A 20,802-nucleotide genomic window follows, 5' to 3' on the forward strand; every position below is an offset into this window, starting at 1 on the left:
TTTTTTAAAAAGTAAATGTGGCCAGGAAAACAGGTGGTGGAATTAAACACAAGTGGTAAAATTTTTAATGTAGATTGTATCTTCATTTTTAAATAGCAGTCTGAGTTATTAAAACTGATCATTTGCTTTAAATTAAACTATTCCTGTTCTGGGTATAAACTTAATGAAAACCAAAAAAATTTAGTAAAGCTCGTCTTACCCATGCTAAACTTGTTTAGTTTTATTCCTAATTTTCTAGAGCCTTTTTGTGACAAAAATAGTTTCTACCCCCATTTTGAGAACTACTACTTTAGGAAAATACTTTTGACAAACTGGTTAAGAAATTTGGGTATGGTTGTAATAAACATAGAATGATCTCACCTGTGTAACCTTCGTTTCCATGTGTTGTTAGATCTCTTACGAAGATTATCAAAATCCCAGAATACGGTCTTCTGTGGACGAATTCAGCTCTTTTTGGCCAGACTTTTCCCTTTATCTGAGAAGTCAGGTAAGCTTTTGTACATAAAATGCTTTGCAGGAAAACCTTTACCAGATTAGAATCTACCACGATGATAAGAAAGAAAAATGGTTCTAAAAAGTTGAAAGATAACATAGGAAACTGCCACTTTATTTTACTTATAAGTAGTTATACCTGTTTCAGTGTATGATACAGGTAACCCTTAAATAAAGTCATTGATTCCTTTTTTTCCTATATCTGCAAGCCTGTTTGTTTGTTTGTTTCTCTTTTTTTAATATTTATTTATTTATTTATTTTGGCTGCGCCGGGTCTTAGTTGCAGCACATGGGATCTTTGTTATGGCATGCAGGATCTTTAGTTGCAGCATGCGGACTTCTTAGTTGCAGCATGTGGACTCTTAGTTGCAGCATGCAAACTCCCAGTTGCGGCATGCATGTGGGATCTAGTTCCCCAACCAGGGATCAAACCTGGGCCCCCTGCATTGGGAGCGCAGAGTCTTACTCACTGGACCACCAGGGAAGTCCCTAAAGTTATTGATTCTTTAAGTTCAAAGTTTGTGAATAATAATGTACAGTTGAATCACACTGAAATATGTAGCTATGAATCATGTTTTTATTTCATTTCCTAATGTATGCCTATTTTTCTGTTTCCATTTTTTCCTTCAATCACTACTGTTCAACCACATTGACTTTGTTCATTTCTTTTATCATTTATTATTGTGAAATGTAATGGTAATGTGAAAAGTGCATAAAGTAAATATAGTATAATAATTATGAAGCAAACACTTGTATAACCACTGTCCAGCTCCAGAAATGGAACATTGCCCACCACAAGGCTCTCTAGAGCCCACCACAATCTGTTCAAATATGCCAGATTTTAATATCCCTTTGCTTCAGTCTTCCCTTCCTTAATATCAGGCTAATATACCACCTACTTTATATGTTTTTGTAAGGATTAAATGAATTAAAATATGTGAAGAGCTTACAACAGTGCCTGCATGTGGTGAGACCTATAGTATATGTTAGCAGTTGTTTTACATGTGGCTTTCTTTTTGTCCTGCTAGATCTATGTTTTTTTCTTTCCTTATTTAATGTGGTCAGGATTAATTTTGATTTATCAATGTATTTACCACTTGTATTTCTGACCTTCTGTCTGTTTCCCCCTTTAGACTTTACTATAGTGCAGATTTGTGTTTTCTTTGAAAATCTTTATTTCTTTACTCTTGAAGAATGGTTTCAACAGATAGAAGATTGTAGGTTGGCACTGGATATAGGATTTCATTTAGTGGGAGATAATCATTACTTTGCCTTCTAGCTTCTATAGATAAGGCAAATGTCAGTCTAACTCCTTTGAAGATAATCTAGTTTTTTTTTTTTCTCTCTCTATCTGCTCTTAAGGTTTTCTTTTTCTTTGGGTTTTTTGTTTGTTATTTGTTTGGGTTTTTTGGTTTGTTTTTCAGTTTTATATGATGTATCTAAGCATGGATTTTTAAAATTTATCATTCTTCAGATTTGTGGGCATCTCGAATTTATGGATTGGTTGTCCTTCATCCAGTTTGTAAAAATTTAAGCTGTTATTTCTTCAGATATTGTGTATGCTTCTTTCTCTTTTTCTCTTTATGGAACTCTAGTAGACATACTATATCTTCTGACTGTATCCTCTGTCTCTTACACTTTCTACATTTTTCATCTCTTTGTCACTCGCCATCACATTCTGCATAATTTCTTTAGAACGGTTCTCCAGTTCACTACTTCTCTCTTCAGCTATGAATAATCTGCTGCTAAATGAGTTCTTAATTTCAGTAATCGTATTTTTTCATTTCTAGAAAGTCTTTTTTAAGTCTGCTGTGTCACTTTTTTAGTTTCTTATTCCGTGCTGATATTTTCAAACTTGTTTTTTAATTTTCTAACCAGGGTAAGCATTGTTATTTTTATGTGTCTGATAATTCCAGTGTCTTAAGTCTTTGTGGGTATGTCTCTAGTGTCTGTTTCTACTGTTTCTCACTCATTGTGTCTTACCCCTTTGTGTTTCTGGTTAGTGTTTGATGTTATATTTGAGAAGATATTTGAGGGAATAATTTTGAGGCCTAGGTTAGATACCTTTCTCCAGACAAGAGTTTTCATTACTCCTGCCAGGCACCCTTAGAAGGGTGCTACTGCTAGTCCAAGATTACCTTAATCTAGCCCAGCTCAAGGCCTGTGATTCCTTAGATAATTGAGAAGACTTGGCACTGGACTGCAATTTGGTTCATCCTTACCTGAGGACGTAGGTCCCAGTCTAGGAGAAGGTTGAGGTAGGATTTATTAGATTCCCCACCTAGAGATTTATTTTTATCATCCTCACTTCAGGAAGCTGCTAAAAGAGTAGGTCAGTTTTGCAGCCGATTCTTCCTGTTTGGCAGATATCCTCAAGACAAAAGTGGCTTTGAGTGCTGATGATGCATTGCTTATCTTTCTTGCCTTCTTGATTTTTGCCATATATTCCTCACTGAATGTCAGCTCTTTACTATTTTTAAGAAAACAATTTTCTGTTTCATTGCCTAAAACAATGCTGTGAACATGGTTTATGCTCTGTAAGTATTCATAGAATTAATGTAATTTATCCAAGTTTTCAGTTGTCCTTAAAGGGTTAATCTGAATTAATTAATTAGCTAATTAATTAGCCTTCCGTTACTGGAAGCTCAGCTTTTTATATTTTTTAACAACTTTATTGAGATGTGAATTCACATACCATACAATTCACCATTGAAAATGTACAATTTACTGTTTTTTAGTATATTCACAGGGTTGTACGGTCATCATTGCAGTCTAATTTTAGAACATTTTAACTTCTAAAAGGAACCCTGCACCCATTAACTGTCACTCTCCACTTACCTCCATCCTTACCCTGTCTCCCAGGCCCTAAACAACCATTAATCTACTTATTGGTCTCTATGGATTTTCCTATTCTGGACATTTAGAAAATGGAATAATAAAATATGTGGTCTTTTGTGACCACATTTTCTGGCTTTTTTTTTTTTTTAACATCTTTATTGGAGTATAATTGCTTTACAACGTTGTGTTAGTTTCTGCTGTATAGCAAAATGAATCAGCTATACGTATACATATATCCCCATATCCCCTCCCTCTTGAGCCTCCCTCCCACCCTCCCTATCCCACCCCTCTAGGTGGTCACAAAGCACCGAGCTGATCTCCCTGTGCTATGCAGCTGCTTCCCACTAGCTATCTGTTTTACATTTGATAGTGTATATATGTCAGTGCCACTCTCTCAGTTCATGTGACTGGCTTTTTAAACTTAGCTTAATACTTTCAAGGTTCATCTGTGTTGTATGTATCAGTAGTTCATTCCTTTTTATGGCTGAATGATATTCTCTATATGGATATACCACATTTTGTCCATTCATCAGTTAATGGACATTTGAGTTGTTTCTGCTTTTTGGCTATTGTAAATAATGCTGCTGTGAACATTTGTGTACAAGTTTTATGTGGATGTATGTTTTCACTTCTCTTGGCCATATACATAGGATGGAATTGATGGGTCATATGGTAACTGTTTTAATTTCTCCTGGATAGATATCTAAGAGTAGAATTACTGGGTCATATGGTAACTCTGTATTTAAGTTCTTTTTTTTTTTTTAATTGGGGTATAGTTGTTTTACAATGTTGTGTTAGTTTCTACTGTACAGCAAAATGAAGTAGAGTTCCCTGTGCTATACAGCAGGTTTTCATTAGTTATCTGTTTTATAAATATTAGTGTATATATGTCAATCCCAATCTCCCAATTCATCCCACCCAACCTTTTCCCCGCTTGGCGTCTATACGTTTGTTCTCTACATCTGTGTCTCTATTTCTGCCTTGCAGACTGGTTCATCTGTACCATTTTTCTAGATTCCACATATATGTGTTCATATACGATATTTGTTTTTCTCTTTCTGACTTACTTCACTCTGTACGACAGTCTCTGGGTCCATCCATGTCTCTACAAATGATGTATTTAAGTTCTTGAGGAACTACCAAACTGTTTTCCAAAGAGGCTGCATCATTTTATCATTGATGCAAGTGTGTTCCAGTTTCCCCGCATCCTTGCTAACACTTACTGTTTATTGTCTTTTTTATTACAGCCATCCTAGTGAGTGTAAAGTGGTATCTCATGGTTTTGGTTTGCATTTGTGTAATGACTAAAGATGTTAAGCATCTTTTCATGTGCTTACTGGTCATTTGCATGTCTTTCTTAAAGAAATAGTCTATTAAGATTCTTTGCCCATTTTAAAAATTGGGTTATTTGTCTTTTTATTACTTAGTTGTACAAGTTCTTATTATATTCTGGATACTAGACCCTTATGAGATATATAATTTGTAAATATTCTCTCCCATTCTGTGGATTTCCTTTTCACTTTCTTGATAGTGTTGGTTGCAGCAAAAAAGTTTCAAATTTTGATGAAGTTTAATATATCTATTTTTTCTTTTGTTGCTGGTGCTCTTGGTGTCATATCTAAGAAACTGTTGCCTAACCCAGCAGTCCCTGACCTTTTTGGCACCAGGGACTGGTTTCGTGAAAGACAGTTTTCCACAGAGTGGGGTTGGTGTGGGGGATGGTTCAGGCGATAATTCTAGCGATGGGGAGCGACAGATGAAGCTTTGATCGATGAAGCTTTGATCGCTCGCCTGCTGCTCACCTCCTGCTGTGCGACACGGTTCCTAACAGGCCGTGGACCGCTACTGGCCCATGGCCTGGGGGTTGGGGACCCCTGGCCTAACCCAAAGTCACAAAGATTTACATCTACGTTTTCTTCTAAGAGTTTTAGCTCTTACATTTAGGTATATGATCCATTTTGAGTTAATTTTTGTATGTGGTGTGAGGTGGGGTTCCAATTTCATTCTTTTTATATGTGGATACCCAGTTGTCCCAGCACCATTTGTTGAAAAAACTATTCTTTTCCCACTGAATTGGCATCTTGCCTTCTTTTTACCTTCAAAATATCAAGATCAATTGAACCTTAGGACCTTGGCACTCTTTCTGCTGTCTGTAATCCTTTTGTTCGTTATTGTCACATTACTGACTTTTGCTGTCACTCAATCTCAGTTTAAATTTTACTTCCTTAGAGAGGCTGTCTTTGAGCATCTAATGTAAACCTGCCACCATAGTTACCCATTATCACCACCTGATTTCAAATCTCTTCTTAGAATTTAGCACCACCTGGCATTTTCAGTGTGTTTGTGTTGTTCACCTCTGTATTTTCTGTGCCTAGTAACTTCTAATACCAGATATCTAGTCGCTATTTAAATATTTGATGAATGAAACTCTCTTTGTGAAATGAAGTGCCCCTTCATAAGTACTGATTTGTGATTTCTTTTTCTGGAATTTACAGAAAACATAAGAACAAGGTTTCAATTCTCAGTCATTCTTCAGTCCTTCCTGTTTATCTCCAGCCTCCACTCTCAGTTTTTAAAAAACATTTTAACCTCTTTTTCAATACACTACATTCCTAAATTGACAAGACATAGAGAAATCACTTTTTTCTTATTAACTAGTTGAAAGACTAACAGTATGTTGCTAAATGTAGCTTTAAACTATCTATATATCTTTTAATAAATTATATTTTTAAATTTAATTTTTAAATTATAAAATTACCCAACCTTGTTTCAGAAAATTTAGAAAATGAAGGGAAAAAAAATTCATAATCAATCCTGTCACCCTAACATAAGCTAGGTTGGCATTTGGGGATATCTTCTTGCAGTATTTTTTCTTCTGTTTTTACATTTGTAAATGCGTAAGATTCACTAGAGTATATCCCAAGACCTTCAGAAAGCTGTCTTAACATGTAATTTACCCATTGAATTTAGTAAAGTATGACTGAGATTTTTAACCTGAGAATTATGGCATATGCTTTGTTGAGTAATAAATAGAAAATGGACAAAGATATTTTAAGTAGTCAATGCTAAATGGTCAGCCAGCTTCATTCACTAGCTTTACGATGTCATCTAGCATACTGGCTTTTAAAAAAAACTTCTTGTTTTAAAATAACTTCAGACGTGAAGAGTTGCAAAGATAGTATAGAGTACCCGAATAGCTTCACCTAATGTTAACCTCTTACATACCATGGTACAGTTATCAAAACTAAGAAATCAACATTGGTGCAGCACTATTAGTTACAGACTTTATTTGGATTTTACCAGTTTTATCACTGCTTTGTTTTTTAAGGATCCAATCTGGGATCCTGTATTATTTAGTTGTGATGTCACTTTAATCTCCCCAATCTCCCCAGTCAGTGACAGTTCCTCAGTCTTTGCTATTTTTTCATGACCTTGACAGTTTTGAAGAGCACTGGTCAGATAATTCGTAGAATGCCCTTCAATTCATGTTTGTGTGATGTTTTTCATAATTAGATTGAGGTTATGGATTTGGGGAAGAAGACCACAGAGGTGATGGGCCCTTCTCAGTGCATCGTTTCAACATGGTATTGATGTGTCTTTTTACTGGGGGTGTTATCTTTCATCACTTATTTAAGATATTATCCTTGATCACCATATTTCTCTACTACAGAGTTACTATTTTCCCCTTTGTAATTAATAAATATTTGGAGGGAGATACTTTGAGGCTATGCAGATTCTTTTTCTCCTTAGACCTTTGCCGGCTGAGTTTAGTACTGTTCATCAGTGGATCTTGCCTGCAGTGATTATTATTAGGTTGTCCTGGTGGTGATTTTCTATTTCTTTCATTCCTTCTACGTTTATGAATTGGGATTCTTCTCTGAAGATGAGTTGTCTTGGGAATTCCCGGGCGGTCCAGTGGTTAAGACTCCACGTTTCCAATGCAGGGGGCCTGGGTTTGATCCCTGGTCGGGGAACTAAGATCCTACAAGCCTCACAGTGCAGCCAAAAAAAAGAAAAAAGAAAAAAAAAGAAGAGTTGTTTCTTCTCCTTCGTTTACTTGTAATTCAGTCATCTATTTCAGTATGAACTCATGGATATTTATTTTATATGGGTTATAATCTCATAATATCATTATTTACTTTGTTGCTCAAATTTTTATGGTTTTCCCCATTGGGAGCTCTTTCATGTAGGCGAGGATAGTCCAGGCACATCTTGTATTTTCCCTGCCCAACCCCTGGAATCCGCCACTTCTCCAAAGAGCCTGATTTGTTTTACTTAAAAATGGTATTTAGAAGACAAGATCTGGGACCTAGATAATGCTAATTGTTACTAGAATATCACTGCTTCTAAGCCCTCTCAGTGGACAGAGCTTGGAAAGATACATATGTATACTAACATGTGTATGTATGCATCTGTATTCCTGTATCTGTCTACACTTTTTTTAATGACCAACAACAAAAACAATGCTGTCATAGTGACTGATAACTTGTGAGTCTAATCTAGCACCAATAGATCTGCTTATTTATAACTTCTTTCCCTGACAGCGAGAAACCTGGCTCTCACTAACTATATTTCCTATAAATATTGTTATACATTCACACTTTTTGAATAATACAATTTCTATTTGTGCTTCAGCAAAATTATAAATTACTGCATATTGCATTCTGTAAAATTGTTCTAGAATATTCATAAATAACAAGGATCAATATATCTGTTACAGTGTATACAGAATTTGGCATACTCTAAAGGCACCTTAAAGAAATGAATTTTAGAAAGAATTTGAAAATCAAGTGTGATGTTATTCTGACTTGATCTTTTGCTTAATTATGGATTTATCATTTTATGTATTTTGGTTATATGACAACAAAGTTATATTCTTAAACAAGTTTAGGTGTTTGATGGATTTGCTTTGAAAATTTTTTTTTTTTTCAATAGGTCTTAACTTGCAGAGTCAGTTTAATCTGGAAAATGTCACTGTTTTCAATACCAATGAGCAGGAAAGCACATTGGGTCAAAAGGTGAGGCTGATATGAAATCTAACATAACATTTTAAGTTTGTTATTGAGATAACTCAGATGAATGAGTCTTCTAAATCAAAAATTTTAAAAACCTTTATTTTCAATTTATAGAAATAATATGTATTCTGTGTAGAAAAAAAATGCAAACAAAGTAGAAATATTTAAAATAAAAAATACAACTACCCCATAATCCAAGGCCCCAAAGATAACCACTCTTAACATTCTTGTTTTGTCCTTACAGGACTTTTTGTGTGTATGTAGTTTTATTCCAAAATTGAGGTCATACAATACATACTGTACTGAAATTCACTTTCTTCTTTTAACAGTATGAAATGGTTGCGTTTCTGCATCAGTACATTTAGATTTGTCTCTGTGTTTTAATGTCTCATGATAAGTCTTTGGATATATCACAGTCTCCTGTCACTGAGCATTTAGATAATCTCTAATAGGGAAAACTTGTTAACAACATTATAGTAAATAGTATTTTGTATATCATTGCTAAATTATGCAGGTGTCTCCTTAGGATAAATTTCGATAAGTGAAATTTCTGTGTCAAAATAAATGCATATATCAAATTTTGATAACTGTTGCCCGGGTACTTCTCAAAAAAGTTGTACCCATTTATACCACCCCCAGTGGCACATAGAGAATGCCTTCCCATTTCCCCACAGCCTCACGCCAACATGGGGAATAACCAGTTTTTAAAAATTTTTGCTTAATTGATACATACTTGAAAGGTAAGTCGTCTTTGTTTTAACTTACATTTCTTTGGTTATTAATGAAGTCGAGGAACTTACTGTATGTTTATTGGAATTTATTTTTCTGTGCTGATTAGAAACAATGAGGAAGAGAACTGCCTATTCATGACATTTGCCCATTTTACTGCTGAAACGTCTTTTTCTATTGATGTGTAGAAACTCATTGTATAGAATATTATTAATTCATTCCTACTGTGTGTTGATACATTTTTTTCCTCAGTTTATGGTTTTTCTTGTAACTTTATAGTTTTCTGTATGGAGCTATTAAATTTGGATATAGTAATATTAACATTTGTTAGTCTTTTGTTTTAGTGTTTCTAGCCTTGTGTCATACTGAAGGCTTCCACTCCACAGGAGTATATAATTCTTTGTTTTCTTCTGGTGCTTTTATGATTTTATTTTTTCCTTTAAATCTTTTACCCAGCAGGAAGGTTGGAGTTTGGAGTAAGTTGAGTTATAATTTAATTTGTTCTAAATTGTGAGCCAGTTATCTCAGAACCATTTGTTAAATAATCCATCATTTGCCCACTGATTTTTTCGAAAGTACATCAGCAAGATCAACTTTATTTTTAAAGATTATTTATTTATTTATCTATCTATCTATCTATTTATTTATTGGTGCGTTGGGTCTTCGTTGCTGTGCACGGGCTTTCTCTAGATGCGGCGAGCCGGGGCCACTCTTCGTTGCGGTGCGGTGGCTTCTCTTGTTGCAGAGCATGGGCTCTAGGCGCTCAGGCTCAGTAGTTGTGGCTCACGGGCTTAAGTTTCTCCGCAGCATGTGGGATCTTCCCAGGCCAAGGCTCGAACCCGTGTCCCCCTGCAGTGGCAGGCGAATTCTTAATCACTGCGCCACCAGGGATGCCCCCTAAAGATTATTTTTGATGTGTCCAGAAAACAGTCCAGAGCTGGCAAATTTTTGGACATTCAGCACCTGCTCTTCATTTAGGAGCAAGTTATAAAGTTTAAAAAATTATTAATTAGATGTAACTAATATTTCACTGTAAATTAATTAGAGTACTTTACTTAATTTATCCCTTAAATTGTAATCATTGTCAATTTGGAAATGATATTGACTTTAAGATTTTTCAAAATCTGCCTTTCCCGTTTATGTATCTTTTAGGTATTTCTTGGACTATTCTATGTAAACTTGTTATTTTAAAGTGGGGGGGTGGGATGAATTGGAAGATTGGGATTGACATATATACACTATTGATACTATGTATAAAATAGATAACTAATGAGAACCTACTGTATAGCACAGCGAAGTCTATTCAATGCTCTGTGATAACCTAAAAGGGGAGGAAATCCAAAAACGAGGGGATATATGTATACGTATAGCTGATTCATTTTGCTTTACAGTAGAAACTAACACAGCATCGTAAAGCAACTATACTCCAATAAAAATTAATCATTAAAAAATTTTTTTTCAATATGGAGCTGTACACCCAGCATATCCTAAAGTGTTCCCAGATAATAAGTGTTATGTGTACAGGTAGGGGAAGATTTTCAAGGTCAAATTAAAGTTGGGGACAAAAACTACTTAAATCACTTTGAGTTATTTACTGTGGTTCTTGGAATCCTTAGTGTACTAATGATCTTCTCACTTTTCCAACACGTCATTGTATACTATGTTTCCAAATCATATTTTGCCATAGATTCTCTATTCCCAGAGAGAATGTACTGACTGTGTTTGGAAAAGTACTGGTTTAAAACTTTGCACTATGTTTTTTGTTGTTGTTGTTGTTTTTAATGAATAGGTATTTATATTCTTTTATTATTTATTTATATAAATATTTAATATTTATTTGTTTATTTAATATTTATTTATTTATTTTGGCTGCAACTGTCCTTAGTTGCGGCACGTGGGATCTTAGTTGTAGCATGCAGACTCTTAGTTGTGGCATGCATGTGGGATCTAGTTTCCTGACCAGGGATCGAACCCAGGCCTTCTGCATTAGGAGCGCAGAGTCTTACCCACTGGACCACCAGGGAGGTCCCTGCACCATGTCTTCATGACTATCTTATATTATTGTCATACTGCTCTTGAGTTCTCGGATCCCTGTCATATAGGATTCTCCTCTGCCTGACAACTGCTTCATGACAGGATGTACATTTTTTTAATTTAGCACATGGAGGACAGAGAAGAAGGAATGGATGTGGAGGAAGGTGAAATGGGGGATGATGAAGCTCCAACAACTTGGTGAGTGTTTAGAAGTTCAGATTTCTTGATTTACAAAGGTAATACCTTATGACTTATCAGGTACTAAGGTGAGAATGTAGACAGGGAGGAAGGAGATCATGCTTATGGATTTCTTTTGTTTGTAACTTTAATGTATATCACTTAAAATTACAACTCCAAAATCACTAATGGGCTGTATCAGTTGGTTTCTAAATTGTGTGCAGGCAGTCCGTTTTTTAGGTGTAACCTACCTTATATATATTCATAATGTTTGAAAAGCCAACCACAGGCGACCTACGCACTCCTTCCCTTCTCCCTTCCGTTTCATTTTGAGATCATGGTGCTGTGTGGATCACTAAACCTACTTCCTGTTTCCCATATAAAATTACAGTCTTACTTGGAATATTTGGGCATGAAGCTTAGCACAGATGCTAACTGTAATCCATAGGTTCAACTTGTTAAGGTTTATTTGGAAAGAATGGAGTAAGATAGTGTACAGTAGGGTTTACAGACAAAATTAATTTCACAGAGGTGATGTTGAAAATTTTTGTGGACATTTGAGGGTATGAAACAGTTGATACCTCAAGCATTTTTGATATATGGTTACTACTTAAAAGACTTTATTGGCTGTTTTTAGTAGTATAGAGGATTTTGCTAATATAAACTCTGAAATGTCTGTTTTAAAATTAAAAATTGAAGCATTTTGTAGTGTAATGATTGCTTGTAAAATTAAAAATTAAAATATGTCTTGACCCGTATGCTAACACATATATATGGAATCTAAAAAAAAATGGTTCTGATGAACCTAGGGGCAAGACAGGAATAAAGACACAGACATAGAGAATGGACTTGAGGACATGGGGAGGGGGAAGGGTAAGCTGGGACGAAGTGAGTGAGTAACACTGACATATACACTACCAAATGTAAAATAGATAGCTAGTGGGAAGCAGCTGCATGGCACAGGGAGATCAGCTTGGTGCTTTGCGACTACCTAGAGGGGTGGGATAAGGAGGGTGGGAGGGAGACGCAAGAGGAAGGGGATATGGGGATATACGTATGCATATAGCTGATTCACTTTGTTATACAGCAGAAACTAACACAACACTGTAAAGCAATTATACTCCAATAAAGATGTTTAAAAAAAAATATGTATTGACACTGAAGATTTGTAACATAGCCGAATTAGAAATTGAATTAGTAATGCCATTTTTGTAATACTAAGTTCATATGTACCTAATGTGTTTGTTTCATACTAGGTCTTAGTGTGTTGGTTAGGATATAATGCCTAGGGCTTTTACCATTAGAGTCAAATTAACATTAGCTTAAACAACATAGAAATTGATTTCTTTCTCATGTAAAAGTCTGAAGACAGGTGTTCAGGGCTGATGCAGTAGCACTCTTCAGGGAGATTGTCTAGGGACCCATGTTCCTTCTAACTTCTTGTTCCACCATGCCTTGGTATTTGCTCTTTTTCATATAGTCCAGGATGGTTCATCATCATATCTGCATTCTAGCCAGCAAAAAGGGAAAAGGGAAAATGGTAAAACATGGCCCATATAAGACATATGACTTCCGCTCCCCACTGACTGGCCAGAATTTAATCACATGGCCACACCTAGTGCAGGAGAGGTTGGGAAAGAGAGCCTTAAATTCTGAATGTATCCAGCCACAATTCAGGGGTTCCACCACTGAAGATAAAGAGGGAATAGGGGTCTATGAACTCCCTGAAATTATTTATAGACGTTTATATAAATATTTATGAATTTGTGTACTTTTCTGGGGAAAGAGGCCATGGCATTCATTAGCTTTTTCAGAGGATTTGTGACTCAAGAAAAGTTAAAGCATTTAGATATTTCTAAAAGAACTTAAATGATTTATTTAATGTAACATTTATTTTATCAGCTCCATTCCAATTGATTACAACCTGTACCGAAAATTTTGGTCACTTCAGGATTACTTTAGGAACCCTGTGCAATGCTATGAGAAAATTTCATGGAAAACTTTTCTCAAGGTGAGTTGCCAATTACAGACTACCAAAAGCCCAATATTTTATAGCTAATGGCAGAGTCAGAACTTGACTCTTGTCCAGCATACTTTTCACTATATAGCTCTACCTCTTATGTTTTTATACCTATTTCATAATATAGAAGCTAAATTGTAAATTAATATATAAACAGTTGATTCTGAGAGTAGTTTATAAATGACTTGAGGATTTAAAATTTAGTAATTACAGCCTTGGTTTTTTTTGTTTTTACATAGTATTGTCAACATGAATTGATGAACTTTTGCAGAATACATCCTGCCTTTGCACAAAATTATTTCAGCTATCCTCTAAGAATAGGACTCTGCATACTATGGCTTTGGACCACATCCAGCCTACTGCCTACTTTTGCAGACAAAGTTAATTTTGTCACACGGCGACACCAATCATTTACGTGTTATTTGTGGTTGTTTTTGTGCTATAATGGCTGACTTGAGTAATTGTGATTGAGACCATTTGAGCCATATAGTCTAAAATATTTACTATCTGACTGTTTACAGGAAAAGTTTACTAACCTCTTTCTTATAAGAATTCTCTATTTCTTTTTCTTGGCTCCTTAAAGGTCAGTTTGTCCTTTTTGTTGTAATCAAAATCTAAAGTTAATAGGTAGCTCTTAAAAGTAGCATGGTGTGTTTTCTGTGTTACTTTTTAAAGTTTTTATTTTATATGCAGTATCTTTTTTTCCCCCATAACTATCCAAATTCAGATTAAGTGGTAAGTGAGAAATCATCTGGAATTGTTCCTCAACTGGATAGGCTTTGACATCATTTTTTTATTTGGTCACAGTGTTTAGCACAAGAAATGCTTGAGAGTTTCACTGCTGATTAAACAGCTACTTTTACTGGTAAATTTCTGTATACTCTCAAAGCATTCCTTTCTCTGTTTGCCCCTTACACAAACTGCATAAGAAATCACATTTTTCCAGAAGTAGAGAGTTTATTCCTACTTTTACAATAACCATGATATCTCACAAAAAATAGTTTTACCCTCATTTTGCTGTCATAATTTTTCTTGTTTAGTGTGCCTTAAGGATGCATATACGGTTAACTGGGAATAAATTGTACATTATTTTGATAAAGAAAAGCACTAAACAAATGATTGGGCAACAATGCCAAATAAAACTAATTGATATTTTTACTTTGCAGTATTCTGAAGAAGTTCTAGCTGTTTTTAAGAGTTATAAATTAGATGATACTCAGGCCTCAAGGAAAAAGATGGAAGAATTGAAAACAGGAGGAGAGCATGTATATTTTGCAAAGTTTTTAACAAGTGAAAAGGTATAAATCTTTCTTTTTCACTAAGCATAGTAAGAAATGTTTTTATTTTTGTTTTCTCTATTTAGCTGATATCCTTTTAAGTTAAATACAGTAGAAAAGTTTCTTACTTTATTTTTGGTTAAAATTGATAAATGTTAGTTTGAGAGTCCTATTTCTTCTTGTAGAAGTAAGACTAATTTAATTTCAAAGGTGAAAAGTTGTTCTGCATTGTCTGTTTTGTAGATTTACTTTGGATTAAATACATTTTAGTTACTTTCAAGTACATATATTCTGAACCTCAAGTTAGGATTTCATTTGCATTTGTGAAAATATTTTGTAATTAGTTTGCCATTTAGGTACAAATAAGGGGTTTTAAAATTCCCTGTTAATCTTATTTACACAGTTTAATAAGTAATAAGTAAATTTTGTTCAAATACAATGCTAAGGCATTATGTAAGTTTCTAGTCAAGATGGCACATTGAGTTTGTGTTTCGATTCACTCCCTTTGCTCCAAACACATAGCAATGACAGGTAAAATATAAAAAGAGAAAACCAAAAAGACAAAGCTGGGCTTCCAGAGACAAGATAAATATCTTCATAGACCAGAACTGCCAAGTAATAAGTGAAAATGAAGCCTTGGGCCTGCTGACTGTATATTCCAAGCAGGTGGTGGCAACCAGGAGCTTGGCTACAGGTGAGACCAGATCCATGTGGGACCAGGAGCCAGAGCCATATTCACTGCTTGAAGCCAGAGACTGGGGTAGAACTTAACCCACTTTTGAAAAGAAGCTAAGGTAGATATTACCAGTCTTCTGCCAAAGGCTGTGGTTTCATAGGAAGTTGTGGGTCTAGGGATAACAAAGGCACAACTTTGTGTCCTCTGCTTGCTCTATGACCAGATATGAGATATCCCCAGTATACTCATGAAACAGCTGTTCCAAAAAGTCATCATGAGACTGTTTTCCAGACTTGGGCCCATGGACCTGGTAAAAGAAAGTGCAAAACTACTAGATAGGAAAAGGTATACACAGAGATAAAGAAGAAGAAATAAGCAACAATCCCAAAACAAAAGCCTTCCATTCAAAACTCTCTGATAAATTAAAATTCTGAAATCCAGTGCTAAGAAAGATCACCAACAAAATCAACTATTGGGATATATGTTTGTTTATTTTAGATACATAGCCTAACCAAGACTTTAAAATATATATGTTTTGGATAATCAAAGAGATAATTGATAGTACAGCATCCATGGAGAGTAAGAAATTGTGAAACTGAAACATTTCAGTTGAAATGAAATAGTAGTTTAATATGACAACTAATTGGGATTCTTGAAAATGAAAAAATATGATCATTGAAACCAAAGCACAGCACATAGAATTAAACTATAGTTTGGACATAGATGACAAGAGTACTAATGATGAGAAGTTCTCCCAGAACACAGCACAGAGACAGATTTTTTTGTTAACCTGAAAGCAGTTAAGAGCCATGGAAGATAGACTGAGAAATGCTAGCATATATCTAAGTAGGATTGCCAAAGAACAAAATGGAGAGAATATTGGAGAAACTAAAGGACTGAAGGAAGTCCCAAGTTCTCAGATTAAAAGTGTGCTACAACTACCAAGCAGGATAAAGAAAGATGAATCCATACTTCAGTACATTATGCTGTAACTGCAGGTATAGAGAGAAAACCTTAAAAGCCACCAAAGAGGGGAGGAAAAAAACACAAATATACTGGAAAGGAACAGATTTCTAACAGTTATCAATAATAGATACCAGAAAACAGGGGAGAAATATTTCTGAGAAAAAACTATCAGTCCAGAATTTCATGCCCAGCTAAATGCACTCAAGACTGTAGATGAAATAAAGACATTTTCATTCTAAGACCAGGAAAGCATACCACTCTAAGACCATCATTGTGAAAAACTACTAAAGGATGATCTTCAGGCAGAAGGAAAGTGAATCCATAAGAAAGGAGTGGAATACAGAAAGCAATTGTGAGCACAGAAATTGAAAAATATTTCAGTTTACTATTGACTAAAAACAAAAAAGTCATAATAACTGATTTTTAAAAAAATTTTAATGTAGTATGTAAACTAGATAACAATAAGAATCAGGGAGGGGAAAACAGATGTTTAGTGAGTAATTTAAGCATATGCTACAGTCCTTGTAATCCTCAGGAGGAGAAAAGGAATGCTGAATAACTTCAGACATTATTATATTAAAAGGGAAACCACCAAAGGAAAAACAGCCTGTAGCTCTCAAATGGCAAGGGGTTACAAAGGGGACAAGAAGGAACATAGACTACTTTATAAATCCAACAGATGGCAGGAAGGGAGGAAAACAAGAGAGAAGGGTAGGTAAGTCCAAATATATCAGTAATGACTGTATAAACTGATTTAATTTACCTAATAAGAGAGATTAGCACATTGGATTTTTTTAAAATCCAGGTATATTTATTCATTTAAATGAACAGACATATAAAACTCTTTGGTTGAATAAAGAATTCAAAATTTTATTTTACCGTATGTAGAAAGGGAAGAAAATTCCAAAGCCTCCTCTAACTTAACAAAGAAGCTTCCCAAAGATATATACCTTTCAGAAAGCTTGAGATATCAATTTAAGTAATATTATCAGGGCAAAACAGTTAAAAAAATACAACAACCAGTAAGAGTTGTATGCTTTTAGCAGTTAAAGGTCACATTTCTCAGGACATGACAACTATTTCAAAACCCTGGATATCTTAAAAGACTTTTTTTTTTTTGGACAGTTGACATTTCCAAGGACATTTTAGAAAGCAGCAGGATTATACATTTTCAGAGACATCTCCACATTGGAATGTAAAGTCAGTGCTTTTGTATCGATCTCCATTCACCACTTTATCAGAACTGGTCCCTGAATAGTGTCTCCCTTACTGACTCTCTGTGAGCTTTGTTTCACCAGCAGTGCAGACAGCATGAGCTTTCAGGGTTAAGCACTGGAATTCCATTAGGTAACGTTTTGATAGAGGGAAAAGCAGGTTTCAGAAGCTTAAAACTTTACAATATGGGAAAGAAAAAAAGGCACAGAGAATTGCAACAAAGAATGTAAGGCATGTGATGTTTTGCATCTTCACTTCCATTTGTTGCCTCTTAAGCAGTTACTTTATCTTAAATTTCAACCTATAAAAGAACCCTTCCTGTGCAATCTTCATATTTTTCCTATGTATTTCCAGTGTTTGTTACTCAGCATCCAAGTGAAAATATTTGTAATGCACCACCTACAGCACCATTTGATAAGTTTTACTGCTTCACTAAAAGAAGCCTTCTAGCATTTCTATAACACCTTACATGATGTTTTACATCCCAGGATTTCTGAAAAGGCCATCCCACCTAAATATGTGCCAATCTAATGTTACTTCTCAACTTTCTTCTGGTTGTAGATTTGGTAAATGACAAACACTCTTTATTTTTCAGGGATATATTTCTTGCCAGTGAGAGCTAGCCTAAGTGAAATCAAAAGCCATTTAATTATTTGGAGTATAATTCTATAGCCCATCGTTTCAGTGGTGAGCAGGTTTAGGAGAGTGGTCTTGTCATTACAAGGTTAGGTCTTTCATCACTCAAATAGAGCATATAGCCTCATTTGATGGCCGTGTTATTACCCAGAACCCTTGTGTTTTGCTTACATGAATGTGGTCAAACTTTTTCTTAGGAGAGTTTTCCTTATATCATCCTTAGAAAGGATGATATAACCTTTCTAGTTAGAGACAGGCCGATCATATAGCAGCTTCAGGTAGGCACAGATTTTACAGATAAAATAGATATGTTTCTAACTTATCATACCTTCTTTCTTAAAGGTGGAAGTTTCCACTAGAAACTCATGCCTAGGGTATGATTGTAAACACTAATTTCCAACAATATAGTTCCCTTGTTAACGTAGCAAAATAATCCCTGGATTATTATTTTTAGTGGAGAACTGCCAGTTCCTTAAGTTTAGTCCAGAGTCATACTCAGAAATTTTAAGGGAGAATTTCACCTCTAATTGTCCAGTTTATCATACTGTGTGAAGGGCACTGTATTATTATAGGAATTTCTCCCTCAGTACTGTGTAGCATGTAAAAGTAGAACCAACATTTTAAAACAAAATTCCAAGTATCATGAGTGTTAACATGATGGTTAAAGGAATGTATTTTTGTATCTTTGAGTTCTTACAGAAAAAATTCCAGCCAGTAACTAGGTATGAGCTTCAGGGTTACCCAGTTCTTCAGAATACCGACTCCTCTTCCCTTTACAGTTGAGACTCAGTGACCTAATGAAAAAGATCCGGGGGAATACTCCAGAGCTATCAGTTAGCAGAGTGGTTGCCCCACAGTCACACACACTAGTGTGGTCATTAGGCCATTCTTGTTCATGGAGGTAAGAGAAATAACAATTCTTCCCAGACTCTGCATTGTATGAAGAGCTCTCAAATAAGAACTTTTAGTCACTTAAAAAAAAAAAGTTCCTGGCAGAAAGAAGCTATCAGTACAGCCTTAAATTTTTCATACTTTATCCATTTGAGAGATAGCCAAGGCTGAGTCTTTATGTAGTGAAGGCAAAGACAGGTCTCATCTTTTATGAGACACACTACAACCTAGTTAGGCAATGACCTCAGAAGTAAGACCCTCCTATAGACAGACAGGCAGGCTAACCACTTTCCTATAATTTCCTTTAGTTACATCAGTTGTTTCATATGGGACTCCCTTTAAACAGGTCTGGGAGGTTTTTGGACAACTCTGGAACACCGCTTGAGTTTTCCTTGTCTGCAGCCAGAGAAAGAGCCAGCCCTCCAAATAGTTCCAGGAGTGTACCATGAGGTTCCTGGAGTTTGTCAGAAATTTAAGTAGAAACTAGATCATTGATCCCTGTGCCCCCAGAGAAAAAAAAGTTATAGCAAAAAGCTGTTAAATGGGTGGTGCTGACATTTTCTTATAGGTCCAAGGTGGAAGGCCTTACACTTTAAAAATCATATAAGCACTCAGCAGTTCTTAATAAGAACGGAGCAATGTTTTCCACTGATGAACCTTGATGTAAATCAGTTGTTAGACTTTACGTCTTGACACCATCCATCTGAGTTAACTGGTTGGGCTTCTCACAACTGTGATTAGAATATTTGACACACTTGATTCAGGCTTTGAAGTAATCTAACACAACATTATCTAGCACATCAGTGTTGGCCCTTGGGTGGCCACTGGGGAAGTATCAGAAATTTAGTTGGCCTACCATTAATATTTCATAAGGAGAGAAACCAAATCTTCTGTTTACTATAGATCTCATTGTCATATGAGCTGTAGGCAATGTGTCTAACCACTATAGTTGAAATATATACAAACTCTTGGGTTAGTTTATTTTTCAGAATTCTCTTTTGATGTTTGACTTTCTCTGCTGAATTCCAGTTCTATGGCATGAAGGCATTGATGAATCGTTAGGGTTTTACAAACTGCAGTTTGTTTGAAGACTTTTGCTGACACTCATGTCAGTTTTAACATATGGGTGTACTTCCACTCACCTGAAAAGGTAAACACAATTACTAAAGTTTTACATGCATAAAATCAACCTGAAACGGTCCGCAAGGTGGGAGGCATGAGCTGCCCTCTTTATTGTGACACTCCTGTACTCTGTGGGCCTGACACAGGGCAGCTCCATAAATACCATTGAACATACTGGAGAGTTTAGAGCATACTCATCGTTCTTTATTATTTTTAGAATCCCTTCTGTGTGTGAGTCAATCCATAGTTATGCAAGCAAGATAAGAGTAAATTCTTCGGTGCTGCCAAGCAGCCATTTAGGAAAGACGAAAGATAGGGTTAAAAAAAATACCCTGCCAGTGTAGACTGGATTTGGAGCCTAGTTCTGAAGAAGGACAAAGTATTTTATGCCACGTGTGTAGGTCACAAAGTGAGAGGTAAAAATTACCACTTTAAATGCATTAATGAAAAATTTAAGAGTGACAAATTGAGAATTCAGGAAGCTAAAAAAGATACGGAATAAACCTCAAGAGAGAAGTAAGTAATAATAATAGCACAAATTAATGAAATAGAACAAAGAAACTATAGAACATATCAGGAAAACCAAAGGCTTTGAAAAGAAAAATTTTATAAAAAAGATTTTTGTAGAAGTTCTTGTAGAACAGGCCTGACTAAGGAAAAAAGTGAAAACGTACCAATAAAATAGGAGTAATTGGAAATGCAGAGACAGTAAAC

The 20,802-nt window shown here is 35.3% G+C and overlaps 1 protein-coding gene across 2 annotated transcripts in view; it reads left to right on the forward strand.

The window, feature by feature from the left end:
- The window catches only part of THOC1 (THO complex 1), a 40,701-nt gene that overhangs the window by 6,858 nt on the left and 13,041 nt on the right, over window positions 1-20,802 (forward strand). The window contains exons 7-11 of one of the 2 annotated variants that reach the window (XM_036823214.1): window positions 392-487; window positions 8,266-8,348; window positions 11,233-11,306; window positions 13,188-13,296; window positions 14,472-14,603. In XM_036823214.1, coding sequence (XP_036679109.1) covers window positions 392-487; window positions 8,266-8,348; window positions 11,233-11,306; window positions 13,188-13,296; window positions 14,472-14,603 — 494 coding nt within the window. The remainder of the gene's footprint in view (window positions 1-391; window positions 488-8,265; window positions 8,349-11,232; window positions 11,307-13,187; window positions 13,297-14,471; window positions 14,604-20,802) is intronic. The other variant, XM_036823215.1, reaches the window with a different exon arrangement.

This window comes from Balaenoptera musculus, chromosome 14 (assembly GCF_009873245.2).
Source record: "Balaenoptera musculus isolate JJ_BM4_2016_0621 chromosome 14, mBalMus1.pri.v3, whole genome shotgun sequence".
NCBI lineage: Eukaryota > Metazoa > Chordata > Mammalia > Artiodactyla > Balaenopteridae > Balaenoptera > Balaenoptera musculus.